Raw genomic sequence first — 13,733 nt, 5'->3', positions numbered from 1 at the left:
AGCAAGGGCAGACAACCATTGGGCTAGACCTCTGTAACTCAAAGCGGGGCTCACAAACCACCAGCACCTCCAGCACCTGGAGCTGGTTAGAAATGCAAACTCTCAGGGCCCATCCAAACCGGAATCAGAACGTGCACTTTTAGCAAGATCTCCTGGGAATTCACACAGATCAGAGTTTGAGGAACGTTGGTCCTCGTAACCAGAAGGGCCCTTTTGGGGGGTTTTCAGTCCAATACTGTTATTGAAAGTTTATAGCTGCAGAGACTGAAGCCCAGAGAGAATCCACATGCTCAATCCATAATGCATGCCCATTAGCCATGCAATGGGTGGGGTGGCACAAACCTCAAGACCCTGCTCCCAGGCCACAGCACCCTGTTCCTCCAGCCCAGAGCCACGCCTGGGCACCAGATGGCAATAAATGGTGGCAGACGTATGGTGGGTTTTGGAACTTCCCAATAGCTCTCAGCATGTGGGCTGTGGCGATCCCATAAATGGCTAAGATACCATCCCTGGCTCAAGGTGCTTCCATCCTCATATATAACTCAGGACATACACATGACATGGGCCAAGCACAACCTCTCACCTTGATCCAGGCTGTGGGACGGTCTCTAAGTCTAGAAAAACAGAGAAGAGAGGAAGGTCAGTGCATATTTGTAACCTGGAAAGACTTGCTGCAGGCTGGGCTTGCTAAGGGAGAGGGTTAGATTTCAGTTGCTGGTAGAGGGAGGGGCAGTATTTCAGGGTAAAAGTCCAAGATGAACGAATGGCGTTAATAGGTCAGGAAAGGGATCGGTGACTAGGGCACTAGGTGAAGGTCCTACAGCAGTGAGAGATAAAACTGGGTAAGGATGGCAGCTCAGAGCACAGAAAAGATCCTGAAAGCAGACAGAGGACTACGGGGTATGGCTGAATCAGTCCCTGGGCTGCAGGCCACAGGAAGCCATGGAAGGTGCTTGAGCCAGGGGAGAGAACTGGCTTTGGAAAGACCTTCTGGGATGTATTGAACACAGAGCAATGGAGACTAGGGCTACAGGAACCATCACACTGGAAGCCCACTTAAGGACACAGCTCAAGGTTCGTGTGTATCAGAGTCACCAGTATTTGGCAGTACTTGGCCCTCAGAAGGCATTCTGCAGACAACCATCTTCAATGGGAGGCCAGCCTTTAACCCAAGGGCCATTTAATATTCAAGGTCCAGATGAGAACAAGAATTGTAAGTCATGCTCTTGTGACCTTGAGCTTGTTATATCATAGAGTGAGGATGACAATAGGAACTTCCTTGTAAGGTTACAGTGAGAACTGTCGGTGATAACACACACTGCATACCTGGCACCTAGCTGGTGCTCAATATCATGATGACTCCATTCTGCTTAAAATCAGCTCCTTCCGGGGTCTCAGTGATTTGCATGCCTCCGTATCCTCTGCAGCCCCTTGAGGCTCTCCTGTGATGTCTTCTTGCCCGTAATTAATGGTGACATTTGTTGAGTACACATTAAAGCACTTTATATGAACTCATTTAATCCTACAATAATCCTCGGAGATAGGTTTTATTCATACCCCGACTTAAAGGTGAGGACACTCAAAGACAGAGCTCCCACGTGCACACTATAGGGGTTTAGACCAGGTTATTGGATCAAGCACCCCTCTCCTAACCCACGCTTTCATAAGGCCTCCAAGGGGAGACTGCCCAGGACCTCCTGTATGAAGGTCCTCCTCAAGCCACACTCTCCCTTATAACCCCTCCTCAGACCGTTGTGGGGCCAATCTCTATTCTTTGTTTTCAGCCTTCATCTTATCCTTTGATCGACAGGTCCACATTTCCAAAGGCCAGCAGCATGTATCTCCATGGATGTCTTTCCCTGAACCCCAGCTGGCCCCAAGCTCCCACCTGCTTCCTCTAGCCCAGGCCTCAGGTAGCTCATCACTTCTACCTCCATCAGAGCACTAAGTTCATTCTACCCAGAAGTCTAGCTCAGCATGGCCAAGCAGGCCTCTTGCCCCTGACCGTGGATCCTGGGCCTCAGGCATCTCTCCTTAGGGGGGCTTCTCACAGACCCCAGCACAGTGAATACAGGACTTACCTAGTTCTCAGTGCAGTGCCCTCCCCTCCTGCAGCAATGCTGTATGGCTCCCAGTACAATGGTCCATCCGATCCTCCAAGCTCTGACACTTACCCCTCCACCAGCATTCCCTCAACAGCCCTCTCCGCCCAGAACTGCCTCCCAACTGCCTCTCAGATTTTTCACGTGCCCCGCATTCCAACAGACCAACTGTTCCTCCGCCCTTGATATTTTGGAAGAGCACTATTTCAGACTGTCCTTCAATGTGGTTTCATCTACTATTTCCCCGTAAATAAATCCAGATGATGCACTGGAGGCCAGGATAACACGGAAGTGATGTCCTGTCCTCAGTTCACCATATCAACATGTATCCTCACTGTGGGTTTTAACTTTGTTAACTTAGAAAAGGTGGTATCTGGCAGGTTTCTCCACGGAAGAATTACAATTTTTCCGCTTGGTGATTCTTAGCTGCCATCATTATTACTGTGCTGTTTGCCACATGGCAATTCCCCTGCCTCTCAATATATAGATACGCGTAGATACACTATATACACAATATACATAAACATATACACACAGCCAATTATTCCTACCAGAATGGACTCATATTTTATTCTATGAGTTATAATCTATTATTCTATATGTGTATACACACACACACACATTTTTTTTCCCCAAAAGGACCCCAGAGTCGGCCCTGGGAGCACTTCCAGGTTAGCTCCCGAGTCCCTCTGACAGCCCTCATCACTTTTGAGCACTTCCACCTTCCCGCCTCTGCAATGACCAGGAGTTCATCCGGACCTTTGATTCCAACGCGACACCAAGGGTTCCTTCTACCTTCCCCCGTTCCCCACCGGCAACTCCTTCCTCCACCCTCGAGAAACCTGCCTCTTCCACAACGCACGTACTCACATACGTGGTCCTGCAATGCAGTCAAGACTTTCAGAAATCATTCCCCTGTGAAAAAGAAACTTACTAACTAAACGTGCAGATTTACATCTACGTGCAGATTTCTTTCTGGTCTCCAGCCTCACATTACCCGGCAGGAATACTGTTTTCACCAGGAACTGAAAGAACCAATACACCGGCAAGTCCGAGGCACTCAGTCATCGTGCCCTCCAAGAACGCCGGGGAAATGGGTCGGAGTGACGATTCCCTGGCAGCCGTCCCTTCGGGGTAGCGGCCGCAGAAATCTCCCTGAGCGGGTCACATGCGCTGCCCGTCCATGCCGCACCCTTCTGCCCGTCTGCCTTTGCTTACAGCAATAAAATCGAGAAAACCCTGCTCGGAGGGAATGGCGCTACTCTTCCGCCCTTCAAGAAGAGGTGGCCCTCTGTGTAGTGAGGAAGCAAAATGATTTGAAACATAAGAGAAAAAAACAAAAACACAGGGTTTAATAAACAAACAAAAAAATCTGGCAAGTCAAGGTAACCATAGTTTCTTCCCGCCGTTTTCCTACTGACGTCACACTCACCAGTCTTCTGGAACCTTCTCTCCCTTCTCCTAAATCGCCCCTGCCTGCCGTCCAGTGCGGCGCCCGAGGGTTCCCACCCGGTCCTCCCCGCCGGCCGGCTCTCCCCCTCAGCCCGCCGCTCGCAAGCCCCCACACGCCCCCCGCAGCGGCGTCTCCCCCGTCACCCTCCGTCCGCCCAGACACCCGCCACCTGTCAGCGATGCGGGCGCTCGTCTCCCGCCCACTCCAGCGACGGTCGCCGTCAGGACGGACCACCTCGGCCACGGCAGCCGCTCGCACCGGCCCCTCCTTGCGCTCGCCCTCGTCCGCCCTGCTGGTTCGGCCCCCGCTTCCCAGCCGCGGGGTCCCGCGGCGCGCGACGGCCCTGGGCCGCGTTGCACGGGGGTGCCGGGGTCGGGGGGCACGTTCCGCGGCGGAGACCGCCCCTCGCCCAGAAGGGCGACCCTCTTGCTTTCCCACGTGCGCCCCAAATATCCCCAGGTGTCGGCGGGGTCTGGCGGCCGAAGGGCCCGCGGGAGCCCGGGGACGCAGCGGGTTTCGTCCCAGAGAGACTGACACTCCGGCGGCAGCTCGGCCGGAGAAAGGGGCTGAAGGCATTCTCTCGTCAGGGACAAAGGAGAGATGCCGCTCAGCGGCCCTCTTAGCGCAGCGGGCAGCGCGTCAGTCTCATAATCTGAAGGTCCTGAGTTCGAGCCTCAGAGAGGGCAGGCCTGTGCATTTTCCTCCCGCGGCGGGCGGGGCACCGACTTGGGCCCCACACACGACTGGCGCCACCGCTGAACAAAAGAAGTGAAAGTTGCAGAGTGGAGTGATGGTTGTTTCCCCTGCAAACGCGCGCCATTGGCGCCACTGGGGAACGGATATACCGAGGCGGAGGGTTCCATCCCTTTTGCGACATCTGTGAAAATCAGTCTCCTGGGCCATTTCTGATCTTTTCCCCTGACTTTCAGGGAGCAAGACCGTGTCCCTAGGTTATTTCCAGTCGTCTTCAGAGACTGTGTTATCGCTGCATTCTGCACCCCACTTCGGAAGGCGGGAAGACTCGAGCGGTCAGTGTCCGCCCCCAACTGGTCCTGGAGAGCGAGGTGGGGCGGGACGCGGCTGCCTCGGGAGTGACCACGCTATAAGCATAGCTTTGGCTGAATCCTTCCTTTTTTTAAATTTTATTTTTGTGATAACATTTTATTTGAGCCAAACCGACGACAGATGCCTGGAAGCAAGATCTCAAATGTTCCATGAATCCTTCAGTTTTTGATTATTCAGTTTACAATAGATCTCAACTACTTTGTGATTTATTCTCTATTAGTTAGTTCTTAATTTAAAAAATGGGAATATTTCTAGCTTTCATTTTCTTATTAATTTCTCTCTTAATTGCATTGTGGTCATAAAATACATTCGGTAAATTAATCCTCTGAAATGTATGCCTCGGTACATGGTCAAGTTTTGTAAGTTTTGTGTATGTGGAAAACCTGTATTCTGTAGTGGTTGTATGAATTGTTCTAAGTTTTCTAATTATGTTATTCAACTCTACTATGATTTTTGTCTGTTTAAACTATTACTGTGACAGATAGATTTGTCTATTTTTGTTCACTTTTCTTTATAAATTTTGAGACTACATTAATATATTCATAAAGCATAATAGAATTCTTGCATCTTCCTGGTGAGTTCGACATTTATGAAGTGTTCACCTTTATCTCAGATATTGCTCTTTGTTTTAGAACATATGCAATCTAAAATTAATATATCAGGTTGCTTTGATTTAGTGTGTAATGAAATATCTTTTATTTTCATATTTTTTACTCTTATATTTTAAACATGTACATTTGAGAGTTTTAAAAATCCAGTCATATAATATCAACAGATTAATAGGAATATTTGCTCTATTTACATTCACTATAATTATTTATATATTTAAATTTAAATCTATTTTAATAAGCTTTTCTTCTTCTGCATGTTCTTTGTTGCTTTCTTCTCTTCCTTTGGATTGCTTTGTCATTATTATTATATAATTTTATGGATATTAATAGAAAATATAAAATTAAATGATATATTGATGTAACTAATAAACTTACATTAATTATAAATATGAAATAAAATAATTATTACATTATTCAGTATTTTCCTTCTATTAGAAACTACCCTTATTTAATATTCATTTTATAATTAACCTAGAAATTATAATGCTACTGCTTGGCTTATCAAGATTACTATATAATTGGGCATTTTAGCTTCTTTTCAGAAAAAAATTTAGAAATTTTTTTACTTTATCACTCTCAATTATTACACTCTCAATTTATGTGTCTTTGTTTTCAATTCTCTTTGACACATACCTAGGAGTGAAATGGCTGGATCATATGGTAACTTGGTTTTCAGCATTCTAAAAGAGCTACCAAACTTTTTCCAAGTGGCTGTACCATTTTACAATCCCACCAGTAATGTATGGAGGTTCCAGTTTCTTTACATCCTCACCAACACTTGTTATTGTCTGTCTTTTTTATTCTAGCCATCCCAGTAAGTGTGAAGTAATATCTCACCATGTGTTTCATTTGCATTTCCCCGATATTGAGCATCCTTTCATGTGCTTACTGGCCAATTGTATACCTCTTTTGGAGGAAGGTCTACTCAAATCCTTTTCTCTTTAAAAACTGGTTTGCTTATCTTTTATTGTTGAGTTGTAAGAATTCTTTATATATTTTGGATATAAGTTCTTTACCGAAAAATATGATTTGCAAATATTTTCTCCCTTTCTGTGGGTTGTCTCTTCACTTTCTTGATGCACTCATTTGTGCCACTCATTTTTAATTTGATGAATTTTGTTTTTGAAGAAATAAACACTGCAGATAGAGTTGAAGCTCCCTTTGTTTTGGGGTTTGTTTTGTTTTAGATTTTATTTTTTTTAGAGAGGGGAAGGGAGAGAGAAAGAGAGGGAAACATCAATGTGTGGTTGCCTCTTAAGCACCCCCTACCTGGGACCTGGCCTGCAACCCAGGCATGTGCCTTGACTGGGAATTGAACCAGCAACCTTTGATTCACAGGCCAGCACTCACTGGTGGTGAGGCACACCAGCCAGGGCTGAAGCTCCCTTTTTTTATCCCATTATTGTCCAATATCTCTAACTCCCTCTCCAGAGACCACCACTATTCTGAATTTGATCTTTATGATTCCTAGCTTTTTTCTTTAACTGTGTAAAATGCACATACAAAATTTACCATCTTAACCATTTTGAAGTGTACGATTCAGTGGCATTAATTATATCCATACTATTGTGCACCCATCATCCTCTGCAGTCTCCAGAACTTTTTTATCTTGCAAAACTGGGACTTTGTACCCATTAAACAATAACCTTACATTCCCCTCTCCTCTCATCCCCTTGTGACCACCTGTCTACTGCCTATCTCTATTAATTTGACCAGTCTAAGTAATTCATGTAAGTGGAATCATGTAGGATTTGTCCCTTTGTGGCTGGCTTATTTCACTTAGCATAATATTTTCCAGGTTCATTCCTTTTAATGGCTGCATAATATTAGAGAGAGAGAGGGAGAAATGTGCCGCTTGTTGATGGGGATACATTCTGAGAAATGTTAGGCAATTTTGCCATACAAACTGTTAGATAGCCAAGGTGGCTAAGAGAGAGAGGACTGGGATCCAAAAAGGTCTGATTAAGGGCTTTTATTTGAGGCCGGACACTGATCCAGCGGATCGAGTCTGAGCGGACTGCAGAGGCAAGGGAAAGAGTAGGAGGGTTTTTACGGGTGTGTAACAGACCCCTGGGGAAGGTGGGTCACCCTGTTTATCTGCCCCAGGTGTCCTGGGTATAGGTGTTTGCAAGACAATGTCCTCTGATCAGGGATAGCTGATTCTGGGACAAAAGCCTGAGAGATTTATGGGCCTTGTTTCAGGGAAAAGCTCGAGGGAAAGGGGAGAGGCAGTGAATATTCAACTGGTTTCCATCAGGATGCCCGCAGCTATGCCTCAGTTGTTTCTGATAATGGGGAATCTCCTGGGTATTTAGCTCGTGATGCATACCTTCTCTGTTCGAGCATGGGTGGTGGCTCAGGTCCCAGTACGTTCTAACACAAAGCTAGATGGTCAAGCCTACTGCACACCTGAGTTACACGGCACAGCCTATTGCTCCGAGGACGCAGGCTTGTACAGCATGTTATTGTGCAAACAACACAAGACTAAGTCAAGCACAAGAGGAGATGATGCAGTCAAGAGATGAGGTGAACACAAGGTATATGAAGCTGCTACTGGAGTGATTCGGCATACTGTTTTACAGTAAACTTTCTTTTATAAGTAGAAAGTATGCTCTAAAATAACTATGAATAGTATAGTAAATACTATAATACTTTCTATTACTATAATAGAAAGTATTACTATACTTTCTATTATAGTAATTACTATAATACTATAATAGTAATACTATAATACTATTATAATATTATAATACTATAATACTACAATACTATAATACTGGTTTATACTACTCATAAACCAGTAACATAACCATTTATTGTTCAGGTATTATATACTGGACATAATTGTATGTGCTGTACTTTTATATGATGGCAGTGAGTGTTTACGTCAGCACCACCACAAACACACAGAGCTTTGTGCTACAGCGTCACGATGGCTACATCACTAGGTGATAGGAATTTTTTAGCTCCACTATAATCTACAGGACCACTGTTACATACCGTCCATCACTGAACGAAACAGTCGTTCCATGGCACATGCCTGCATATACATAAAACCACATCTTGCTTACCCATTCATCCATCGATGGATGTCACAAATTTTGGAGTCTCTTTGTTTCTATAGCCCAGTAGGATAGGTCTACTGTTAGTTTTTACCCTTTGTATCATATTTTTACGTGGATGCCAACTACTGACATTACTTAGAAGAACACTGGCTATAGCAGGTTAGACAAACTACTGCCAGCAGACCAATCTGGCCGCTGCCTGTTTTTATAGTTTTATTGGAACCCAGTCCCGCACATTCATGTATTGTAGCTTCCATGCTACAGCAGTGAAGTAGAGTAACTGGTGCAAAGACCACACAGCAAAGCCTAAAATATTTATTACCTGGCCCTTTAAGTTTGCCTGTTTTCAGGGCTATAGTAACAAACACACTCCAAAATTTATAACAGCTCAAATATAAGTTTATTTCTCTTTCACATAGTAAGTCCAAAGTGGGCAGCTTTTCCCCACATTGGATTTGTGGACACAGGATGCTTCCACCTCATTGTTCTGCAGTCCTCGAGGGCTTCCATATCATTCGCCCTGAGCTTGTAGATAAGGACGGGCACCTGGAGGGGACATTCCTAACTCCTTTAGCCTTGGCACAGAAGTGAGACACATTCTTCACTCATGATCTGTCAGCAAGAACTAGGTACCCGGCAACATCTCAGTGCAAAGGATGGATGGGACACTTGGTCCCCAGCTTTGCAGCCTCCTCCAAGTGACAACTAGAAGCTACAAATTTTAGTGGGCAGCTACCCATCTCAGCCATGCCAACACTAAGCAAAGAGGAGGTGGGACAGAAGAGAATTAGAAAGCCGTCCTCTCTGGCTTGCTTTTGGGAGCTGGGGCATTTTCCTCTTGGAGGGGGCCAGACAAAATATTACATCATCACATCCTGAAACATAAGGAAGCTGCCCTGAAAGAGAGATAAGTAGCTTTTGACTGGCATCAAATGCCAGAATTAGGATCAGGACCTCCAAAGAGTGAGATGAGGCGAGGCATCGAGACGCAGGATGCTAAAAGGAAAGAGAGCCCTTCCTCGGGGTACAGTTAGACCTGTTCATGGAATCTTAATCGGGTCAAGTGTTGAACACTGTTGGTCTAGCAACTCTGATACATTCTGAAAGTTTGTATATGTACATACATTTCTTCTTGAGTCTTCTTAAATTCCAATCATTCCCTGACACTGCCCGCCCCTCCTGCAAAATGTTACAGACAAAACCAAGTCTGGTCTAAAATTCTTACCCTACCCTGGAATTTGCTGAATGGCGTCATAAGCAATCCACCACGGTGAGTTTGTTATTGTAAAGAACTTACCATATATCCAGGCCATTCTGGTTTTTGCTTTTCTATTTTATTAATTATAAAGGCAAGTTTCCCCACTAAAACCCAGCAATCAGTGGTGGAAAAATAAGAAAATGAAAAATCCTAAGATGTACAATAAAAAACTAGGAGAAAAGGGCTAGGGGCGTGTTTGGGTGGGGGCGGGGGACACCTATGAGCTGCCATAGAAGATGGAGCAGAGGGGCAGGTGGCCTCGGAAGTTGCCCAGCACCCAAGGTCACCCTCCCAGCACGCTGCTGGCCTTCTCTGGTCTTCAGCAGCAGGACCATGGTGTACAACCTTCAGTACAAGAGCTGGTAAACTGAGGCACAGTTCTTGGAGCCCGTGACCAGGTACTGGTTGTCGGAGGACACATCACAACACACGATTTCTGTGGACTCCTCTTCCTAGAGGAAAAAGAGGCCAGAAAAGAGACTGCATGCAGGGGCCAGGCTTGGGCAAGAGGGAAGTCTTCATCTAGGGCTCTTTCAAGGCTCAGCGTAGCCGTGAGACTCGGTCTGGGGACAGAGCCAGACATCAGGGCTCAAGGTGGAGCCCCCGGGTACATAGGACCTTAAGTCCTCCCCCCCACCCCATCAACTAAACGGACCCGGGTGCCATCTCAGCGGCACTTTCCTGCACTGTCTCTGGGACCTGACCACCTGGGATCTGCGGCTCCAGTTCCAATGCCTGGGTTTCACATCCCTCCTTCCAGTACCTGGAACAACCTCTGCAGAGAAGGCGCAGCTAGGCAGTGGATTGACTCGCCCAGTGTGGTCACAAAATAGCTCCCTGTGAAGGAAAGACCGGTGGAGGGGCCAGACACTGCACTGCAGTCCCAGATCTGTTCCCAACTGGACTAGGGAGAAGGTTTCTCTGCCTCAGTTTCCCCAAACATACAAATCAGAGACACAACCCGAACCATCCCCTCAGCAGTGCCTCTGCCCCAGCCACACAGGATCGTGGCAAGCGTCACTGAACAAAAGGACGCTCAGCCTGGGCTTCATGCCTCTCCTGTCTGTCTGTCTTCAGGCTGTCACTCTGTGGAGGAAGCTACCATTTCAGAGACAGTCAGGAAAGGAGAGGAGGTGAGTAGAGAGAAGGCAGGAAACACAGCCAGGCCATCAGGGGGAAGGGGGATGGCTCAGAGGTGAGAGCAGTGGGAAGGTGGACGCGAGGGTCTCTGCTTGGCCAGTGTCAGCGCTGCAGAGGGAGGAATGAGGAGTCTGAAATAAGGCTGGACCCAGGCTCTACAAGTAAGCAGACACCCTGCAATGTGACAGAACACCCTGAGGTGTCACCTGGTTTCTCACTCACCACAGGCGGCAAACTTCAGATTGTGGTGGTGGACGTATTTATTGATGGAGGCCTTAAACTTCTCCTTCCGGTTCGAGTGCAGGATTATGATATCGCTTGTTCTCAGGCCCACTAACACCCATTCCTCACTGGGGTCATGGGTAATGCTGAGGATCTGTTGGGGAGAAGGTCCGGAGTCAGGGCTCAAGGCTGCCCAGCCCCCTCCTTAATGCCCACCCCCACACTCCGGCCCGCTCCCGCGGGAACCCACAGCTCCCAGTCTCAGGCAGCTGCACCCAGCGCAGGGGTAGCTGGCCAGGCACCTCGTGATGCAGACTGAGCTGCTGCAGCTTCTGGCAACTCCTCAGGTCCCAGGAATACAGCCTGGTGTCTTCACCTCCCGTCCAGAACTTATTGCCTGTGAGGTCCACGCATCGGGACCCATATTCAGGGATTTCTTGCTTCCTGGAAGAAAAGAACTCAGAGGTTTGTGTATTAGTTGGACCCCCTAGAAGTTTTGGGCCCACAAAGGCCCTAGAGGTACCCCAGGTGTGTCCTCTACACTGACTCACCTAGTCCCACTCCACAGAGGGGAAAGTGAGGTCCAGAAAGGACACATGCTTTCCCAAGTGTCTTACCATCAGCCCCTCCCCCAGGTCATACCTGATCAAGATCTGGTTCTGCAAATCCCAAATCTCAACGAATCCTTTGAAGCAAGCCAAGCAGATCTGGGCATTGGAGGAGAGGGCCAGCGAGTAGCATATGGGGCCTGTGGAGGCCAGCTGTGCCCTGATGCGAGGTGTGGGTGCCAGATCCCAAAGAGTCAAGGTCCGGGACACCCCGCCAGTGATCAGGCTCTGCTCGTCGGGGAACAGCTTACAGGTGAGGACACAGTTCTGATGGTCCTGTAGGAATGGTTTGCATTCTCATATCGCCTCCTCCAAGTACAGACCCCGAGCCTCCTCACAGAACGCTGCCTGGGTTCCCCCAAGCCCTCTAGAACACCCTCACCTGAAAGTTCAGCTGAGCCTGAGGGGCCTTGTTCCAGGTGTGCAGAGCACTCTTGTCCCACACCTTGATGTAGCCGTGACCACACGTGTACACGTGGTGAGTCGAGCTGCTGATGGCAATGGCACAGACTCTCTTGCCGTGGCGGAGTCTGCCAACCTTCAGGGGTGCACGTGGGGCCCTCGGCCTGACAACTATTTCATCTGCAATGGGAGGCTGGGGAGGGGAGGAGGCGGGTGGCCATGAACCAGTCATAGCCCCGGCCACCATCATCCACGGGGACTGCCTGCCCCTGTCCTCTGATGACACTCCTCACCTTTCACGCCACAGCTCCTCGCTCAGCCCCAGGCAGAACCATGTCCTCGTCTGGGGACCCCAGACCAGCAACACCTTCCGCACTAGCCCAGGTCGTGCCCAGGTTTCCTTCCTTCATTAATGGGGCCCCGTTTTCCAGACTATTCTGAGCAACAGCAGTGAGTGCAGAGCATGGCTCAGAGACCCTTAGGACACAGCCCTCCAAGAGGTGAGCCTGTGAGTGGAAGGCCCTGAACACTGGTGGTGGGAGAAGGGGGCCAGCCTAGTTCAAAAGCAGAAGGGAACCACAAGACACCTGCCACCTATGGGGCAGGATGAGTGTGGATACAGTGCACACCCTCACCTTCTTCTTACTAGCTTCTTGTTTGGGGAGTAGGGGACAGAGGTGGGGAAGATCCCAAGTTTTTTTTTTTTGTTTTTTTTAAAAGAAGACACTTACGATTGCTTTGAAGAATGACCAGACTTCGTCACTGGAAGGTGGCAAAGCACAAGGCTGGCCTGCAGGGAAACATCAATGCCCACTTGCTCGCAGAGAGGGTGTCTGGCAGCCTGTTCTCCTGACACTGGGGCCTCGCTTCTGGTCCCCATCTGAGGACTGTGAGCTACCACCCTCCCTGCCCACATTGTCCCGGTACGACTTACCAAACCTGGATCCTGGTAGGCAGCTATGACAGATGGAGAGGAGGGAGAGCATGAAACGGAGAGCTCTGAGCTAGGATTCCCACCCTCCCCCACCCCGCCCCGCAGGTGAGTTCCCTCCCCCAGCAGTCCGTGCAAGGAAGACCTACCTGGAGCCAAACTCTGAATCTTCTCTTGGCCCTCCCGCAGAGAACCAACTGGCCTGGAGCTCAGACCTGTCTAGGGCCTGGAGGGCCCACTGCTGTGGGGTCAGAGAGCTCATCTCCTGATAAACTGGGCTTCGCCGTGCTGGGGAAACTGGGGGCCACTGAGGTATATCATACACCCCATCCAGCTGGGACTGTGCTTCAAGCCCATGCTGGGCGGAAATGTCAGAGTCTTCTGACTTATACTTCCTCTCCTCTGGTTCATCATAAATTCTGAGGATAGTGAACGAGTTCCCTTCCTTCTCTCCACTCATGTTCTTAGGTAGACAAAGTGCCCGAGCCACCTGGTTGTAGGGGGTGAGAAATGGCTCCGTCAAACAGATGCTGGATTCCCAGCTCGTCCTGATCCCCTGTAGCAAGAGAGAAAACAGATGCGCTGTTTTGGAGTCTAGTTAGAATGGTCAGAGAACACCTCTCACGGTGAGAGGATTCAAAATAGTGGCTGCTGGCTATATTTTTATACAAAAAGTTGGCAGCCATGGTGAAAAGTTTCACACAGACATTTTGAGATGTTACCTGACATTATGTTTTTCCTATTAGGCACACAGACTGCATTTGCGGTCCTATAAAATCAAACTCACCCTTAAATCTGATGGTCAATTTGTCAAACGAAGGCTGAATAAAATGGAAGGCCACAGGAAACTCCACTCACATCACAGGGCCTCGTGGC

At 48.2% G+C, this 13,733-nt stretch overlaps 1 protein-coding gene and 1 non-coding gene across 2 annotated transcripts; one reads left to right on the top strand and one right to left on the bottom strand.

Annotated features, from left to right (window-relative positions):
* The first annotated feature begins 4,168 nt into the window (after positions 1-4,168).
* Positions 4,169-4,241, top strand: TRNAM-CAU. The gene has a single exon. It is a non-coding gene; the product is annotated as a tRNA-Met (tRNA).
* A 5,324-nt stretch (positions 4,242-9,565) lies between these two features.
* TLE7 (TLE family member 7) lies at positions 9,566-13,489 on the bottom strand. The gene is made up of 8 exons (XM_036013566.1): positions 13,007-13,489; positions 12,781-12,883; positions 11,907-12,119; positions 11,559-11,800; positions 11,219-11,360; positions 10,917-11,070; positions 10,318-10,391; positions 9,566-10,006 (listed from the first exon to the last, which is right to left on the bottom strand). The coding sequence occupies exons 1-8, from the start codon at positions 13,315-13,317 to the stop codon at positions 9,902-9,904; spliced, it is 1,344 nt and encodes a 447-aa protein (XP_035869459.1). The 5' UTR covers positions 13,318-13,489; the 3' UTR covers positions 9,566-9,901.
* Between the last annotated feature and the right edge of the window lie 244 nt (positions 13,490-13,733).

The sequence above is a fragment of the Phyllostomus discolor genome, chromosome 12 (genome assembly GCF_004126475.2).
Source record: "Phyllostomus discolor isolate MPI-MPIP mPhyDis1 chromosome 12, mPhyDis1.pri.v3, whole genome shotgun sequence".
NCBI lineage: Eukaryota > Metazoa > Chordata > Mammalia > Chiroptera > Phyllostomidae > Phyllostomus > Phyllostomus discolor.
The sequence above is the reverse complement of the archived record's forward strand: the minus strand, read 5'-3'. Positions and strand labels throughout refer to the sequence as shown.